This window comes from Chiloscyllium plagiosum, chromosome 8 (genome assembly GCF_004010195.1).
Source record: "Chiloscyllium plagiosum isolate BGI_BamShark_2017 chromosome 8, ASM401019v2, whole genome shotgun sequence".
Taxonomy (NCBI): Eukaryota; Metazoa; Chordata; class Chondrichthyes; order Orectolobiformes; family Hemiscylliidae; genus Chiloscyllium; species Chiloscyllium plagiosum.
In genome coordinates this window covers 105779859-105797578 of record NC_057717.1, presented here as the reverse complement: position 1 = coordinate 105797578, position 17720 = coordinate 105779859, and the positions used below count along the sequence as shown (strand labels likewise).

Genomic DNA, 17720 nt, shown 5'->3' with positions numbered 1-17720 from the left:
GGTGAAATCTTGAACTCTGGAATTAGAAAGATAACCTCATAGTAACCATGGCATTTTCAATTGTTGTAAAAACCCATCTAACAAAATCATGCTCTTCGAAGGACGAAGCACCACTAAGTGTGACTGCAGACCCATAGCGATGTAGTTGGCACCTAACTGAATCATACAAACCATCATTAAAAAAATCTTTTTAAAAACAAAGAACTGCAGTTGCTAGAAACCAGAAACAAACACAGAAGGAGCTGGAAAATCTCAGGGTGTGTTAGTGTCTGTGAAGAGAAATCAATGTTCATGTTTTGGTCCAGTGACCTTTCCTTCGAATAAAAATGGATCCACTCCTGCAGGAGCTGCCCCTCTCTCCTCTACACTCTTTGTTGTAAATGATGTCTGAATGGCAGGCGGTCGTATCCCATCAACACTTGCAGCAGATCAAGGGAGAGGACTTCTATGAATGGGTAAATGAAAGGAAAGCTGCTTTGTGGCAGTCATGTCCAACCATATGACTCAGGAAATAATGCAATCTGTCGTGTCTCAGGGAAAATGGGGAAAAGAATTGTTGTCATCGACTGGTTTTCTTGATTTGAGGATGGCATTTCTCACAAGTTGCTTCACGTGAATGGGCTGAATCTCAATATAGATGTTTGGGCACATGGGGCAGGATGTCCCACAGGGCAGTAGATTCTGAATTGTAGGGTTTATTTTTCTCTTCCCTGCTTCTTAATTGTGATGTTGTGACTTGAATCATGATACAGCTTGAGGGGCAGGTATTGGGTGCCATTTTGTATGATTGGTAGTAAGCTCCTCCTAGTCAGCCATGTTCTTGCTGTTGTACTTCAAGGAGAGCTTCCAAGGGAGTTTACCAAATGTCATTGATCCTGATGTTGTGTGATGTTGACTGGAATGGGAGTTTGTTTTGTATGTTATTGTTTACAGACCAATGACAGCCATGTTTCTAGTTTTGCAAGTATTTGCTCTGATCTGTGTTTCAGCACTTGAACACAGGATGAGATAGTGGAGTGAGACACACAATCCACTTTGCTCAAAGCCCTAAGTATGACAGTTGTAAAGCAAGCAACATGAGTTTGTGGTTCTTGTGATGACTTGTTTCAGTGAGGTAGTGGGATAATTGTAATGTCACTAGGCTAATAGTTCAGAGGCCCAGGCTAATGCTTTGGGGACATCAATGCAAATCCCGCTATGGCAGTTGGTGGTGTTTAAAATCAATTCTGAAAATTTGGCAATTTTAAATAAGCTAATCTCAGTCAAGGTGACAATGTTGCCCATGACTGAGTTGCCTAGTCCTGCTCAGAATTAATCTGTTCATTAGATGACAGTGGCAAAACAGCCAGTTTGATGAAAACTTTAAGAAAGTGACAATGGAAAAGCAATTTCATAAACTAGAGTCGAAGTGTCGGTGTGTTCATTTTTATCAACTTGTTTCTGTTCAGTATTTATTCAAGCATGGTGATGTTTTCAATGCGGCAGTGCCATGACACAGGACCATTTGAGTCCAATGTATGAGTGGTGTTTTATAGAGTTCCTTTCCTAAGTGGATTTGTCAACTGTGCCGTGTCATGCTGAACCATTCAGATCAGTATTTGGGATTATTTGCTCTCCAGCTGTTACTATATCTATCACATTCAGCAATAAGGCTTTGCTGTTGTGTGTTGTATCCACTGGATATAGAATCTCAGAATAGTGTCATGTCTACATCCCAGCAGTAGACTGAATTAGGCCATTTCAAAGCTTTGAGAGATGATTCCTTGAACTTAAAATTGAAAAACAATCTGTACAGAGATGGAGCAGGGTATTTGGGCTCGTCAAGAGGATGTCTGTGTAGTTCAGAGCTTATCAGTTATTGCACAGTTCCTCCAAACTGTCAGCTTCTCTGCTGTTATATTCATCTGGTATGTATTTGCATATTGTGGTTACAGAATTGTTTATAAGGTAAGGAAGCCTCTTTCCCCATCGCTCTTTGGTAACATCATGTTCACTATACGCTTGGCTACAGAACCTTGAGTCTTGATTTGAGACTTGAGGGGGCATTCTCAGCTGGGGTGGAAGCAGGGAAATTGTTTAAATTGATTTGGAGACGCCGGTGTTGGACTGGGGTGGACAAAGTTCAAAATTACACGACACCAGGTTAGAGTCCAACAGGTTTATTTGGAAGCACTAGCTTTCAGAGCGCTGCTCCTTCATCAGGTGGTTGTGAAGGAGCAGCGCTCTGTAAGCTAGTGCTTCCAAATAAACCTGTTAGACTCTAACCTGGTGTTCTGATTTTGAGCTTTGTCCACCCCAGTCCAACACTGGCACCTCCAAATCATGATTACCATTGACACCACTAACTGCTAGCTCAAAGTGGAGAGAATCTCCAAGAAGGTTGCACATATCAACACAGGCATCCAGTTTCTACAGAAATGTAGCAAAGATCCCAAAAGGATTACCGATCACGAACCCACTCAAGTCGACCCACAACTACCAGATGCAGGAGCAACACTCTGAAAGCCAGTGCTTCCAAATCAACCTGTTGGACGATAACCTGGTGTTTTGATTTTTAACTGTTGAAATTGGGAACTATTTCTTATAGAATAATACTCTAATAATTTTGTGCTGAGCATACTGCAGATAAACTGAAGCTGCCACTCTGATTCTAGTGAAATTGTTGTTGAGATGTGAATTTCTCTGTCCACCCACCCTATGGAACACTTTGTGTTTTCTCCAAATGTGTTGTGTATGATAATATTTGGAGCTCTGTGCAAACTGTGTAAAGAGTTCGGTTGCTTGAGAGTTATTTGTATAACACAAGAACAGAAATATGCAAGTTAATTTGCAATAGCAGATTTCCCACAAGAGCAATCGAGTGAATTGCATGTAGGTTGACCATTTTTGTTTTCTGTCCCAGTCCTGGTGTGAGAGTCCAAGTATTCACCTGAACAGGGCTTTCTTGCTTCATTTTAATATCCACATCTCGGGAAACAGATCATTGCTTCAGACTGCACTGTAGTGCAAATGTATTGATGCATTCTGAAATAATGATTGGTCTCATAACTTCTGATTTTTGGCAGAAGCAAAGTATCTGCACGTTTGCTGTAATTTACTCACTTACAAAAAAAACCATTTTTGGACTGTCAGGTGTCTGTGAAGCCTGAGGCAAACAAATCCTGCTTTAATGACCAAATGACCCAAGAATGTGACAGTGTATTGTCTCTGTCTCTGTCCTTGATTTGGGCCTGGATTTGTAGCAGTGATTCCATGTTGTATCATGTACAGCTGTACTGTGAATTTGAGTAATTGTATGCATCACAATAATACTGTTATTTGAATAAATATTCATATACTTTATATGTTGTACAATGCTGCACCATATCCTTTTGTTGCAAATAGTTTTGGTTTTTAAAATTACTTAAAGAACCCGTACTTGCTTGTTTCAGGCTCGGATTGAGCGGATGGAGGAAGCGCAGAAAGAGCGAGAGGAATATGAGAAGGCATGCGGGGATTGTAAGCGTAAACTCAGTGAGTGCCAGAAGAAGTTGAAGGATTTGCAGCTGCTGGAAACAGATGATGCAAAGAAAGAGATTGAAAAGTTACAATCTGAACTCAAACAACTGAAAAAGGAGGAGAAGGAATGGGATAAGAAAGGGACATCGCTGAAGAAGAAAGAAAAAGCAATGCCCTGGAATGTAGATACACTGAGTAAAGAGGGATTCAGCAAGGTTGGTCAGGTTGAAATCTGAAGCTGTAAGAAATAGGAGTAGGCTGTTCGTCCCATCTAGCCACCAATGCCATTCAATAGGAGCATGGCTGATTTCCCCCCCTTCATATTCCTGCCCCCACAGAATGATCAGGAATCTTTGTAATATGCATGGGCACTCTACCCCTACAGTGCTCTCTGGCAGTGAGTTCCAAAGTGTCTCCACCTTGAGAAAAATTCCTCTTCATTTCACTCTAATTGGTGCCCCTTCATTCTTAGACAGTGCTGTTTGGTCCTAGACTTCCCCATGAGACAAAACATCCTCAGCATTTACCATGTCAAACCCCATAAGGATCTGACATGTCTTGGTGAGATTGGTGGGAGGGCAGAATGAGAGGATTGAGCTCGGTTGTTCAGCCATGATTGTATTGGATCACGAAGCAGGCCAGAGAGCTTCTGCTCCTGTCCTCTGTTTCCATAAGATCAGCTCTCCTCCTTCTCTCCAATGAGTAGAGTCCCAACCTGCTTAACCTTTCCTCCTCAGACAATCATTCAACAGCAGGAAGCATTGTAGTCAAGCTTCTCCAATGAAATATAGTTTTCCTCAAATGAGGTGAGTAAAGTTTCTCTGTACTCCGGATGTGGTCTCACCTTTGTAAAGTTGCAGTCAGATTTTGTTTTCTCATCGACATTACCATCTCTACAGCAGGAGGGTCTTGAAACTAGACCTTCTGGCTCAGAGGTATGGGTGCGATCACTGTGCAACAGGAATCCTTTGCATGTAAGGTCTCCCTACTCTTCAACTCCAATCCTCTTGAAATAAGAGCTAGTATTCCATTACCCTGCCTGATGACCTGCTGCGCCTGTGTGCTAGCTTTGTGTTTCATGTGCAAGTATCCCCCAGTCCCTTTGTGTTGCAATTTGACCTCTGAAGCGATGTTCTGTTCTTTTGTCCCATCCACAATGAAGAACTTGATATTTTCCCAGATTGTACTCAATGAAGATAATTTTTTGCCGCCTTACGTAACCAACCATATCTGTCTCTAAACTGTTTGCATCCTTCTTGTAACTTGTCTTTCTGCATATTTTTGTCATCTGCAAATTTGGCTACAGTACATTTACTCCTATCCTACAAGTATATTTTTAAATCAAATATTGTAAATAGCTGTGACCTCAGCACTGATCCCTCTGGAACCCCACTGGTTATAGGTAGCCAACCTTAAAAAGGAGCTGAAAATGTGTTGCTGGAAAAGCGCAGTGGGTCAGGCAGCATCCAAGGAGCAGGAGAATCGACGTTTCGGGCATGAGCCCTTCTTCAGGATGAAGGGCACATGCCCGAAACGTCGATTCTCCTGCTCCTGCTCCTTGGATGCTGCCTGACCTGCTGCGCTTTTCCAGCAACATATTTTCAGCCCTGATCTCCAGCATCTGCAGTCCTCACTTTCTCCTAGAACCTTAAAAAGGACCCCTTTTCTGGACTTGCTGTTTCCTGATCATTAGCCATTTCTCCCTCCATGCCAGTACATTACCTCGAAGACTGTGGGGTCTTAACCTCTGTCTTAACTTTGAACAACTTCTGAAAGTCCAAATACAGCACGTCAAATGCTTCCTCTATATCTACTCTGGTTGAGAATTCCTCAAAAAAGCTTTTATGAATCAGCCAGAAACACCTTCCCTTTCATGAAACCACAGTGAGTTTACTTGATTAGATTATGATTTTCCAAATATTTGGTGCAGTATTTGATTCCAGTGTTTCTTCGACTGTAGACATGAGGCTAATCATCCAGTTACCTGCTTTTTGCCTCCCTGGCATTTTGAGTAGACATGTCACTACAGCAGTTTTCCAAACTTGTAATACTTGTCCAGGATCCAAGCATTTCTGGAAGATTACACCCAAAACATCCCCAATCTCTGTCACTACTGCCTTTTGGATCCAAGAGTGCAAGCCATCAGGGCCAGGGGACCTACCTGCCTTCGGCCTCCTTGAGTTTGTTTAATTCTGCCTGTCCACTGATGGTGATGGTACTTAATTCCTGCCCTGGATGTTCTGTGTTGTTATCCCATGAAGCATTTCCAGTGTAGACAAGCACTTGTGAGTTGGTTACTTGGAGAAGAAAACACTGTTGTGATGTTGCAAACACAGCAGCTAATTTAAAGCAAGTTCCCAAAAACATTAATGCGCATTTGTGATAGTTGAGTAAATATTGGTCAGGAAACAAGGGAGAACCTCTCTGGTGACCTATTCTAACAGGACTGTGCGATCTAGGCCAGACCAAGCTACCTAGTGTCTTTGTTTTGTGTGAATCTGTCTACTGTCTGTCATTGTACATAGAACAAGAACATAGGTCAGCACAGGCCCTTCGGCCCTCGATGTTGTCCCAGCTTTTTAGATCAGACTAACCGACATATCCGTCGTTGTACTATCTTCCATGTCCCTATCCGAGACTCCTTTAAATGTCCCTCATGTATCTATCATTATACTATAATAGGCAAAGACTTCCTGATGTTGGTTTGCAAACTGCAACAGACAAAAATTAGGCTTGATGTGAGCACTGATTTTTGTCTTTTTCCTGTCCCTCAGAGTGTTATCAATATAACTCCAGAATCGAGCAAGGTCGAAACAGAGGAAGACAAAGAAAAAAAACATAAGACATTTGTTGAAAAATATGAGAAACAGATCAAGCACTTTGGTAAGTGAAAATAGAGAGTATGAATAACTGGGCTTTCCAGAGCTGTCTGGATAATATTTACTAACGAGTTGACTAGCCCATGTGATATAACAGATACTCTGTTCACATGATGGGAAATCTCAGATTAATAAATTCAGTTCCTATCAATCAGTTCCAGCTTAGCCTGCTGTTCTCCCATGGAATCAACACCAGGGTTACTCGATTTGCCCAGCTATTAGTGGATTATTTATTCTCTTCTGAATGTGTTAGTTTTCTTTCCATTCTGGATTTGGTGCATGGCACCAGTTCGTAAGTTCAAGGCAGCCAACTAAACATCTTCCCTTTGAATGATCAACGTGATTGCTATTCTTTGCTGTTGATGTTGTTTCCAATATGAAAGTCAGCTAATGCGTTTTCCACTCTATTTGTTACTGATTGTCATTCCACAGACTCCAAATTCATTCTGGCCTTTGTGATTTTGGCATTGCATACTTAAGTGCCACAAACTTTGCAAATTAGTTTAATGCAAGCACAGACAGTGAGAACAAAATAATTCAGTCTGGATGGTGACAGTCCTTTCTGTGTGTTTCTGGAGGTTGAGATCAAGACCAGATCAGCTGAACAGTGATTCCTCTCGTGCACAGTTTGCAATAGCTGCTTGTGTGAATAGTGACAAATTAGCTCAGGTGTTGCAGGGTCTGGTGGAACTGAATCTTGGTCAGGATCAAAGCAGGTGAAAATTGACTAACTTCTTGCTTGTCTGTTCACAGGCATGTTAAGTCGTTGGGATGACAGCCAGAAGTACCTATCTGATAACCCGCACCTTGTGTGTGAGGAGACTGCCAACTACCTTGTCATCTGGTGCATTGATTTAGAAGTTGAAGAGGTACAGTGAGTTACACTGTTGTCTTGACTTTTGTATTCGTTACGTAAGTGCCATGAGAATGAAGGTGTGGCAGCAGAGTAATTCTGTACTTGATTACAAATCCGGCGACATGAGTTCAAATCCCACAATGGCAGTTGGGGAATTTTAAATTTAATTAGTTAAATCAAGAACTTAAAAACTAATCTTAGTAATGGCACACTTCTAACTACCACGTGACGCATTTGGTACATGATGTCCTTCAGGATAATAAATCTGTCATTCTTAGCAGGAATGGCCTAGATGTGCGTTGAGGGAACCTGATTTGCTGTTGGTGTGAAATGGTTGTTCTCCAGGAGGCAGCTGACTAACACCAGGACTGTTTAGAGATGGACAATAATTGCTGACCTGAAGCCAGTGCTTTGCATTGCTTGGGAAGTTCAAGTGTCTGAGCTTGAGAAAGCTGAACCAAGGAACAAATCTCGATTTCAGATTAACCAAGCTCCTACTGAAATTCAAAATATAGAATCCGAGAACCAGAATGACCATAGAACAGCACAAGGTTATTAGGCAAAGAGTGTGAATGCTGACTCTCTGTAAAAACTCCTTGGTTTATCCATGTCCTTTGTTCCCATAGCTGTCAATTACCTTTCAAAAGCCACAGTTAACGTGGACCCTTCTCGAGATACAGACTCTGTATTCCAGGTTATAGTGTAGATTTGTCTTTAGTCCGTCAACTTAAATCAGCTTTTGTTCCCAATCCTTGTGAGATTGTTCTATGGGAGTAGTTTCTCCATTTCCACTTTTGTCTGCGCTGTGTCCTGTTTTAAGCAGCTCTGTCAAATGTTCTGCCAACTCTTTCTTTTCTAAAGGGAGTGGCTTGAGCTTCATCAGGAGCCATTCTTGTCAATGTCTTCTGTACCCATCTATAACACCATCTCATCCTTCCTGAGTTGTACGCAATTTTACATTTGAGATCAAAAGTGTTAAGTCCAGGTTTATCAAAATATCCTTGTTTATGTACCCTCCACTATACTTATCAACTCAAGGATTCTGTGCTTAAATCACAGCTTGCCCTGCCACCTTCGACAGTTTCTGTACGTATGTCCATGAACCTCTGTTCCTCCACCCCGTTTAAAATTGTACCTCTTAGAGTATCTCTCCTTGTTCACACTACCGCACCTGCCTCGGTCATGTATTTACCATTCCATCAGCTTCTCTGGGCCATGTTCAAGTCCATCACCGTCCTCCTGGGGAGTTCACAATCCTTCTAAGTCCTCTGTCCATTGCAATTGTTAACATTATTCCCTGGACATCTGTGTCTTGGTCATTAAAGGAGGAAGCAGAAAAGCAACTCTAGGGGAATCCTGTCAAAAATGTGGTTCCATTCTGAAACCAACTGGTTACCACTATGTTGCAGCTCCTGCCCCTCAGCCACCTTGGTAATTTCATGTTGTGTCTATCCTGGACAGATGCAGCCCCACCAACATTGGAGATGCTTGACACCATCAAGGACAAAGCCGCCAGTTTGACTGGCAGCCCACCCGCTACCTAAACGCTGACTCCCACCACACTGGCAGCAGTGTACCATCTACAAGATGCACTGCAGAAACACAAGACTCCCTTAACCATATGGAAGGACAAGGGCAGCACATAAATGGGAGCATAATGACCTACAAGTTCCCCTGCAAGCCATTCACTATCTGCACTTAGGAAATAGATTGCCATTCCTTGATTGTTACTTGGTCAGAATCCGGGAACTCCATCCCTGACAGGATTGTGGGTGTACCTACCCCACCACAGATGACAGCGCTTAAACAAGGTGCTTCATTCAGACCTTGGTGAGCAATTGGGAATGGTCAGGAAATGCCATCCAAGCCTGAAATGCTCACATTTCATGTGAAAATCTTCTTTTCAAATGGCTTTGGGAAATCCATATGGGCAACATCAACATTATCTTTGTAAATCTTCTTCACCTGATTGAAAAAGTGGATTCATGAAATACAATTTGCCTGTAACAATTGTGTGCTGGCTTTCTTAATTAAGCCCCATTTGTCCAAGTCACAATTAAATCTTGGACTGTGTTTTTGGTTTTTCAAAGCTGTCATTATGGAGGTGAAGCTGTCTGGTTTGCAGTTGCTGGGTTTATCCTTGTCCTGTTTGCTCCAAAAGAGTTTAACATTGGCAGGTCTCCCATCCGCTGGCATCATCTTTGTACCTAAGGAGACTTCCTACGTTCTGATCAATGCCTTTGCAGTTTCCCTCTCGGATCTATATTTGATCCTGATTACTGCTCTTGCACTACTCCCATTCAGTGAGGGGATTTATTTTGGGGTCCTGGCTTGTTTGGGAAAAACGATTGAGAAATAACTGTCACTGTCACTCCTGTAATTTGAGAATATGGTTCCAGTATACAGGGTGTCGCTGATTCACAAGTGTCCAACTTAGGCATGGGATCACATACAGGGATGTAATTTTAAAGATCTAGCATGTTTCCTGTACTTGAGGCTGTCTGGTGTTGTATTCCAACTTGTCTATACATTGATTTGTGACTGAATTTGAACAAACCTGTTTGCAACTGGGTACTTTTACTGGAATTGTTAGTGAGACCACTCAGTGTATTTTCTTTCATAGATCAGCTCTACATATCAATCCTCATCAACTTGATGTATATTCATCCTTTTTAAGCCTTTTTATTAGTTTCTACCATTCACTGTCTCCACTTTGGTTTCTTTCACAAGGAGTCAGATGCAAAGTAATCATTTGGTACCTTGGCTAGGCTTATGCTTTTGTGTGTAAAGCTGCTGCTTTGTTCTGAATCAGTCCTGTTTTTACATGTGGAATGGGCTTGGGTTTATTGTCCAAGCAGGTGAATCAGTTCTGATACATTGCAGAATGTATTAACAATTCTGGCCAGTGAGATAATGTTGCTCTGTAAATGTGTGCTGCAGGTGCACTCACTTGGTAATCCCTTGGTCCTCGTGGTTCACAGTCGTATAGTTTTGAAAAACTACTCAGAACAGACAATGTGATGTCAATGTCTCGTAGCCAGTGTGGATGTGAAGTTTGATAACTTCAGCCTCTGTTATTTCATGCTGTATGTGGTGTGACATATCAGTGTCTGTTTGTTTCTGAGTGCTGTGGAACAGGCTGGACCCCCCCACCTCCCCCACCCCCAAAACATTTTATGAAGGCAGCTGGTCAAACCACTCAGCTTTAAACAAAACAGAATTTATTTAACATTACAGATGAAACATCAACAAAAGAAAACGGAATTTCAAATAATTTATTTGATAACCCATGATATTGGACCATAACGAAATCGTTCCAAACCCTGCAACATGCCAAAAACACACCCCTTAGCAAGAGGTACATTCAAACACAGGTTCTTACAGGCAGGAGTTTGTACAGAGAAAGTTCAGCCAAGACCTCGTTTCACTGTAGCTGCTTTGCTCGGTCCCCAGCAGGTTTTGACTGGCTGCTAAAAGTAAACCAAACAAGAAAACAACCTGAGCTGGGAGAACTGGCCACTCCCCTGTCATTGTTCAAAGTAACCATTTCCAGACAAATTGGAACCTCTGCCTTTACGACCCCTCTTGAGAAAAACCAAGGACAGAGCAACCTTGTTAAAGGGGCAGCATTGTTGCTTGATGTTCAGTGAATGCACTGTCATTGTAACGAGCTTCCAACATGTGGAGAAATGGACACTTCTGGTTGGGGAGTGGGGTTGTTTGCAGTACACCCTAACAGGGATGTGGTTGTATTACGTATGGCAAGAGGATTTGCTTGCATTCTTCAAACGATGTTTATGGGTTCCACTTGCAGAAGCATGCCCTGATGGAGCAGGTAGCTCACCAGACCATCGTGATGCAGTTTATCCTGGAATTAGCCAAGAGCCTTAAGGTGGATCCCAGAGCTTGTTTCCGACAGTTCTTCACCAAAATCAAGGTATGGAAATAGCTGGAAATCTCTTGCATTTCAAACAATTGATATTTACTCCACATGCTGAATAAGTTGATCCTTGTGTGCTATGAATTCCTATCCAATTTTGGGCTCTTGCAGTTAGTTACTTGAAGGTATTAGTCAGATGTGAATTTTGGTGCTCTGTTGAATTGAATAACTGACTTGGCAGGTTTTCTATCTTTTTATCAGGTTAATTTCTTTTGTGTTTGCCAGGAATTTTGAATTGGTAAAGTGCTCCTTGCTTTAACACAATGGATTTGCATTTAATTCTATCCATACTATTCTGATGCATTTAATCATGATGTGGAGATGCTGGTGTTGGATTGGGGTGGACTAAATCAGAGGTCTTGTGGCACAAGGTTATTGTCCAACACGTTGATGTAAAATCACGAGCTTTTGGAGCGCTGTTCCTTTGTTTCAGACAGGAAGGAAGACATTTGCTATTTGTTTCCCTGTAAGAAGCTTGGCGTTTCTTTATATTCACCACCTTCACCAAATTACTTCTGGCTAACTCTTTCCTCCTCCTAACCTCTGTCACATTCTGTTATGATTTGACTTGAACAAATGTATTCACTTGTTCCAGTGACACTGTTCACTTCAATCTGAAACAGCTCCACGGATTTCATTTCATTCAATGGTTCTCATTGTGAGATGTACTATATTCAAGGGGAAACAAGTCAGCAGTCGTGCTTATTAAGATCAGAACAGGAAGTCATTTAATTCCCTCCAGTCTCTTCTGCCTATTAAATAAGATCTTAGTGATCTATGTCAACTGTGTTCCGCTGTTAATGCATATCCCATAAAAGCCTTCAAGAAACCTGTAGATCTTGGTCTTGAACACTTGAGATCCTTCTAAGAGGACGTGGGGAGGTGGTGAGGGGGGAGGTCAGTTCCATTACGTCTGGCATGAGCAAGCCGTTTACGGGGAACTGATTGGCCAAGCTCTCAAACTAAGATTTATTGCCCATCCGTAATTGCCCAGCACAGTTAATAGTCAAACACATTGCTGTGGGATTAGAATCACATGTAGGTCAGATCAGGTAAGGATAGTAGATTTCCTTTTGAAGAGTATTAGAAAAGCAGGAGAGTTTCAAGACAATCCGCAGTGGTGAGATGGTAGTTTTTAGGCCATCTGTTTGATGTGGAATTTAACGTATTCCAATTTCACCATTGCTCATGATGGGTTTGCCAGCTTATTGCCATAGGGTTCTGGATTGCTAGTTCAGTGACATTAACTGCACCATTATCTTCCCCATTTCCTCCTCCTAATATTCCAATCCCATTAATGTAGCGGTTCACATGTCTTGGCCTTATTGATTGGTATAGGTCGTGCTGACCTTTCTCTGATCAGCTGTGAGTGAAGAATGGTTACTTTGCTGATAGTCTGTCGAACTCTGACCCAGCAGGAATTGATGTACTGACTGGAGAAGAGGGGGCACTTGGACTGGATTTGAAAATTGGTGTTTGAGCTGGCCATGTTGACTTGTTTTCCAATTCAATTTTCCAGACAGCAGATAAACAATACATCGAGGCATTTAACGATGAGCTGGGAGCGTTCAAGGAGAGGGTTAAAGGTCGAGCTCAGGCAAGGATCGAGAAGGCGATGAAGGAATATGAAGAGGAGGAACGACAGAAGCGGCTGGGACCTGGTGGGCTTGATCCTGTGGAGGTCTACGAAAACCTTCCTGACGTGAGTAGATTTTCTCATGCCTCCATCTTAGAGTTGACAGTGGAGTCGTACCAAAGACCCATTAGATGGTTCCTCCTTTATGCTTTTGTTGTTTGCCTCTTTGCTGTTCAGGGATGTTGACCTCCCTCCCACACCCGATATCTGCATAGGGTGGAGAGCTTGACTCTATTGCGTTAAGTAACTCTACCTTTCCAGATCAATCCTGTTCAATTGCTAAACGTCAACAATGTGAAGCTGGTCACCAGATAATTGGTGCTGGGTAAAGGAGGGTACCAGAAATTCTCAGCAGAAGCAGCATCTGGTTTCACCTTTTCTTGATGCTCTCGTAATTAACAGGTTTTCTGCACCCTTGTACAGAGTGGAATCTCATTCCAAACGAGTTTCTCCTTTCCCCTTTCCCCTTCTCCCCCAGATTTATAAGGCTTTAGGTTACTGATTGGGTAACAATCCACTTTGTTCTTGAATGTCCTTTTGGGAGAGGAATGTTACCCTTACTTAGTCTGGCACTAGCCTGACTGCAACATGGCTGACTTGTAACTGGGCAGTTAGGGATGGGCACTAAATGTTGGCCAAGCCAGTGACTTGCTCATTCCACTAATCACGTAAAGCAATTCACATCACATGCTTGTAACATTAAGTTGATCTCCACAGATTTGCAGCATTTTCTGTTTACGTTTAGAAGTTTGAAATCTGCTGTTGATAATTCAGGGTAACTGAGCAGCTGTGTATCATGAGTTTCAGGATTAGCAATCATTGAATGGTTTACCAAGTTACTCCCCACTCCCTAAATGATTAGCATTTGGTTCTCAGTAAGATTCTGGTTTGTTTTTCTGCTTGTAAGACTTCTTGAAGATTGCTTCCGATGTCTTTGGCCCTCTGTCTTTGCAGGAGATGAAGAATTGCTTTGATTCAAAAGATATCCAACTTTTACAGGATGTCATTAGCAAAATGGACCCAACGGTGAGTATTTCCTGCACTGTGTATAGGTTGGCTTCCTGATTAACCTGGAGCCATTTGTTCTGTTCATATGCCAGCTTCTCCTTTAGAAAGTTGCTTCAATGTGAAAGAATTGATGTCATGTTGGCATCACTTTTTGGCATCTCCCAGAGATGGTCAAATATTAGAGCCAATCCTAACAGCTAGGAGGGTCCCTCTGAGAGAATGGTGACTTGGAAAGGGGAGGAAAAACCAATGAAATGCCACATTGGGTGGTACATGATGGGCATGGAACTGGCTTTCGCCCTTACTGAATCCCTGATCTCTGCCTGGTTATATTGGCTCCTGTTTTATAGCAGCAATCCTGCCTTGGAACATGAGATGTGAGGGCAGACTGTAGAACCAGGGAGGGACAATCAGAGGTAAAAGGACAGTTAAATACAGCAGCTAAGAGATTTCTATGTTGGATTCATAGGAATTGAATTGGGGTGTGGGATTTGTAACAATCATTAACTATCCAGCACCCCTCAATGTAATGGAAACAGAAGGAACTGTAAATGATACCCTCGTCGTCATGTTACTTTAGATAACCTGTTCAACTCCTGGTGTCGGGTTTAGACCCAGTCTTCTGACACTCTGAAACCAACAGAAGTAAATTGGCATTTAAGCAAAAAAGATGAGAGCAGAAATACATCATTTTGTCCCTTAACCCTGCTCCACCATTCACTAAAGTCATATTGATTTAATTGTAGCCTTGACTTTCCTGTATGTAACCCAAAACCATTGATTTCCATGTTTTCTATACTGTAAACTGATGGCAAAGATTTGAAGTAATCCTGACTATCTGTTGACCACAGCTGAAGGTTGGGTATATCTGGATACTGGATGATGATCAGACTTTGCTGTTCTTGATTGGACTCTGACCTCGTGTTGCTCCAGGCACTCATATGAAAGTACAGTTTAGAGATAGTTGAGAGTTTCCTGGTCATAGAGATTTGCAGTGTGGAACCCCTTGGTCAATTCGTCCATGCTGACCAGATATTCTAACTTAATCTCGTCCCATTTGGCTCATGTTCCTCCAAACCCTTCCTATTCATATACCCATCCATATGCCTTTTAAGTGCTGTAATTGTACCAGCCTGCACCACTTCCTCTGGCAGTTCATTCCATACACGTACCACCCTCTGCATGTAAATGTTGCCCCTTGGTTCCGTTTTTATATCTTTCCCCCCTCACTCTAAACCTATGCCCTCTAGCTTTGGAGTCCCCCGCCCCTGGGAAAAGATCTTGTCTGTTTATCCTGTCCATGCACCTCATGATTTTATAAACCTCTATAAGGTCACCCCTCAGCCTCCGACTCTCCAGAAAAAACAGCCCCTGCCTGTTCAGCCTCTCCCCCCAGGCTCAAACCCTCCAACCCTGGCAACATCCTTGTAAATCTTTTTCTCTTTGTTCAGCAACACTCCCTAGGACCTTACCATTAAGTGTATAAGACCTGCTAAGATTTGCTTTCCCAAAATGCAGCATCTCACATTTATCTAAATTAAACTCCATCTGCCACTTCTCAGCCTATTGGCCCGTCTGGTCCAGATCCTGTTGTAATCTGAGGTAACCCTCTTCGCTGTCCACTACACCTCCAATTTTGGTGTCATATGCAAACTTACTAACTATTCCTCTTTTGCTCACATCCAAATCATTTCTGTCATGACCTTCAATGATGGGCTATTTCAAATATACTGGAAACTAAGTGACCTCTGATTTCAGGAAGCCAAGTACCACATGCAACGCTGCATTGACTCTGGGCTGTGGATTCCAAATGCAAAGGCTGCAGAGGAGGAAGGAGAGAAGAGCAAGGAAGATGAGGATCCTGTGTATGAAGAAGTTAAAAAGGAAAGCAGTGAGGAAAAATAAACTTGTGTTTTGTTTTCAATATCTGCTAGTTTTAAGTGCTGTGTTGGGTTACAGACTGCATCCTGTTCACTGACCCATAGGGGGTCCATGTAAGTTCAATATCCCGATCTATTGAATGGAAGATTAAAGTCCTATATGAATCAACTGCTTTTTGTATGAAAACATACACAAGATTTGAGAGCATGCAGGTTGCCTTACTCCTGTGCAGTAACTGGATCAGCTGGCATCTGTGCCAGTGAAACCACCTCCATTGTCAGACTGTGAGCTGACCTCCCCCATTGCTTCCTTGAGTCCATGTGCATCATTCCATGTGGTGCTGAGCCATACAGCTGGGAAGGTGCCAAGTTACCCAAGTGGGACACTGCAGTGATGTCCTCATGAGCAGCTTCCTGATGATCTCAGCTGAGGCCTGTGTACTAAGATTGGTTTTATGGGAGAGGGACTATTGAGAGTGAGTGAGCTACTACTGCCTATGGAACTGGACCCTACACAAAACTTGGGGAAGAGAGAATTTGGAACATGGTTTGTTGGAAATTCTACAAAATGATGGGGTGAGAGGCGTCTGTAGGATTGACTTTGTTCATATCTTTGTAAAATTGGAACAGGAGTACGAAAATAACAAGTAGAGACCCTAACTAGAATTATTGCTGATACTTATTGTGTTTCTTTTTAAACCTTGATGAGCAGTAACTTCATATTTGAGTGTTCTTTCTGTATGACTCCAGAGCCAAATGTTTAGTTGCTGCAATCTGAACCCATTTCTTGAGGTGAGGGAGATGTATGCAGATTGCTGAGTTTTTCATAGGTTTTCAGTTTGAGTTTGGGCGAGGGATTTGCATCAATTTCAACATGGGCTTTTATATTCAGTTCTTGTGAAATACTGTGCTGAAACCACAATAGTGTTCTCTACGTTGAGTTTAACTCCTTCCCTTTGTGTCTCAACTTTTCATGAATCCTATGTACTGCACCGATTAGATTGGGGACACTTGTTCTGTTGGGGCCAATGTTGCTGATACTACCTGATAGTATGACCTGTTTAATCTGGGCTGGTTGCTGCTAGTGAGTGAGGTAGTAAACGTAACCTTAAGTTTCTTGTTATTGGTCACCATGAATGCAAATAAAATATGATGCAGTAAATTACTGTCTTAGTGTCATGGATATCAAATTATTCAGGGAACACTTCAAATGTGAAGTCATAGTTTCTGTCTTTGTTAACAGTACACTGCACTCATATCAATGTTGCAGTTTTGAAGTCCTCCAAGATGGAAGCAACAGTTTGATTGCAAGGTGCTTAGAACCATCCAGTTCATGAGGAGTAGGCCATTCAGCCCCTCAAGCCTGCTTGGCCATCCAATAAAACCATGGCTGCTTTGATTGTAACTTCAAATCTGCATTTCTGCCACTCCCTTGTTTAATGAGAACCTAGTCACCTGTGTCTTAAAAATATTGACTTGGACAGTTGGATTTTAGGAACAGGGTTTGAAAGACTCCTTGATGCAAGGCAGGGTGGGGGATACCGACCTACTCTGACTTCAATGGGCTAACCTTGATTTTGTTTTAAAAGTGATCTCTGGTTCCAGATTCTTCCACAAGAGGAAATATCCTCTGCACATTGACTCTGTCAAGACTTCTCAGGATTTTGTCTGCTTCAGTTATTATACCCTGTGCCCCCTGCCCCCCTTAAACTTTAAACTCCAGTGGACACAAGGTCAGTCTGGCTAAGCTTTCCTCCGAGAGAACCTGCCCCCTGCAGGTTGTAGTCTGCAAAATGGCTGAGCTGTCTCCACTGAAGCTGGGACCTCCCATAACAAAGGATAATACTGTGGACAGTCTCTTCAGTCCCTTGTCCAACTGAACCACAACCTCCTTATTTATGTATTCAATTCTCCTCACAATAAATCAAAATGTTATATGATCTTCCCTAATTTTTGTTCCTGCAGACAGACCTTTTACAATCCATGCACTCTAATGCATCTCTGAGCTATGCAAATCTCTCAC

At 42.3% G+C, this 17720-nt stretch overlaps 1 protein-coding gene across 1 annotated transcript; it reads left to right on the top strand.

The window, feature by feature from the left end:
• The first annotated feature begins 3412 nt into the window (after positions 1-3412).
• Positions 3413-16859, top strand: cdc37 (cell division cycle 37 homolog (S. cerevisiae)). Its single transcript, XM_043695024.1, has 7 exons — positions 3413-3713; positions 6273-6381; positions 7131-7246; positions 11048-11170; positions 12693-12875; positions 13764-13835; positions 15576-16859. Exons 1-7 carry the CDS (start codon positions 3447-3449, stop codon positions 15720-15722), a joined length of 1017 nt encoding a protein of 338 aa, XP_043550959.1. The 5' UTR covers positions 3413-3446; the 3' UTR covers positions 15723-16859.
• Positions 16860-17720: the final 861 nt, after the last annotated feature.

What these genes read in the sequence shown, in the direction of transcription:
- cdc37 (XM_043695024.1), top strand. Translation starts at nt 3,447, where the DNA reads ATGGAGGAAGCGCAGAAAGAGCGAGAGGAATATGAGAAGGCATGCGGG. An exon ending in GAAACAGATCAAGCACTTTG is followed by an intron (nt 6,382 to 7,130) that starts GTAAGTGAAAAT and finishes GTCTGTTCACAG; the next exon opens with GCATGTTAAGTCGTTGGGAT. An exon ending in TCTACGAAAACCTTCCTGAC is followed by an intron (nt 12,876 to 13,763) that starts GTGAGTAGATTT and finishes CTGTCTTTGCAG; the next exon opens with GAGATGAAGAATTGCTTTGA.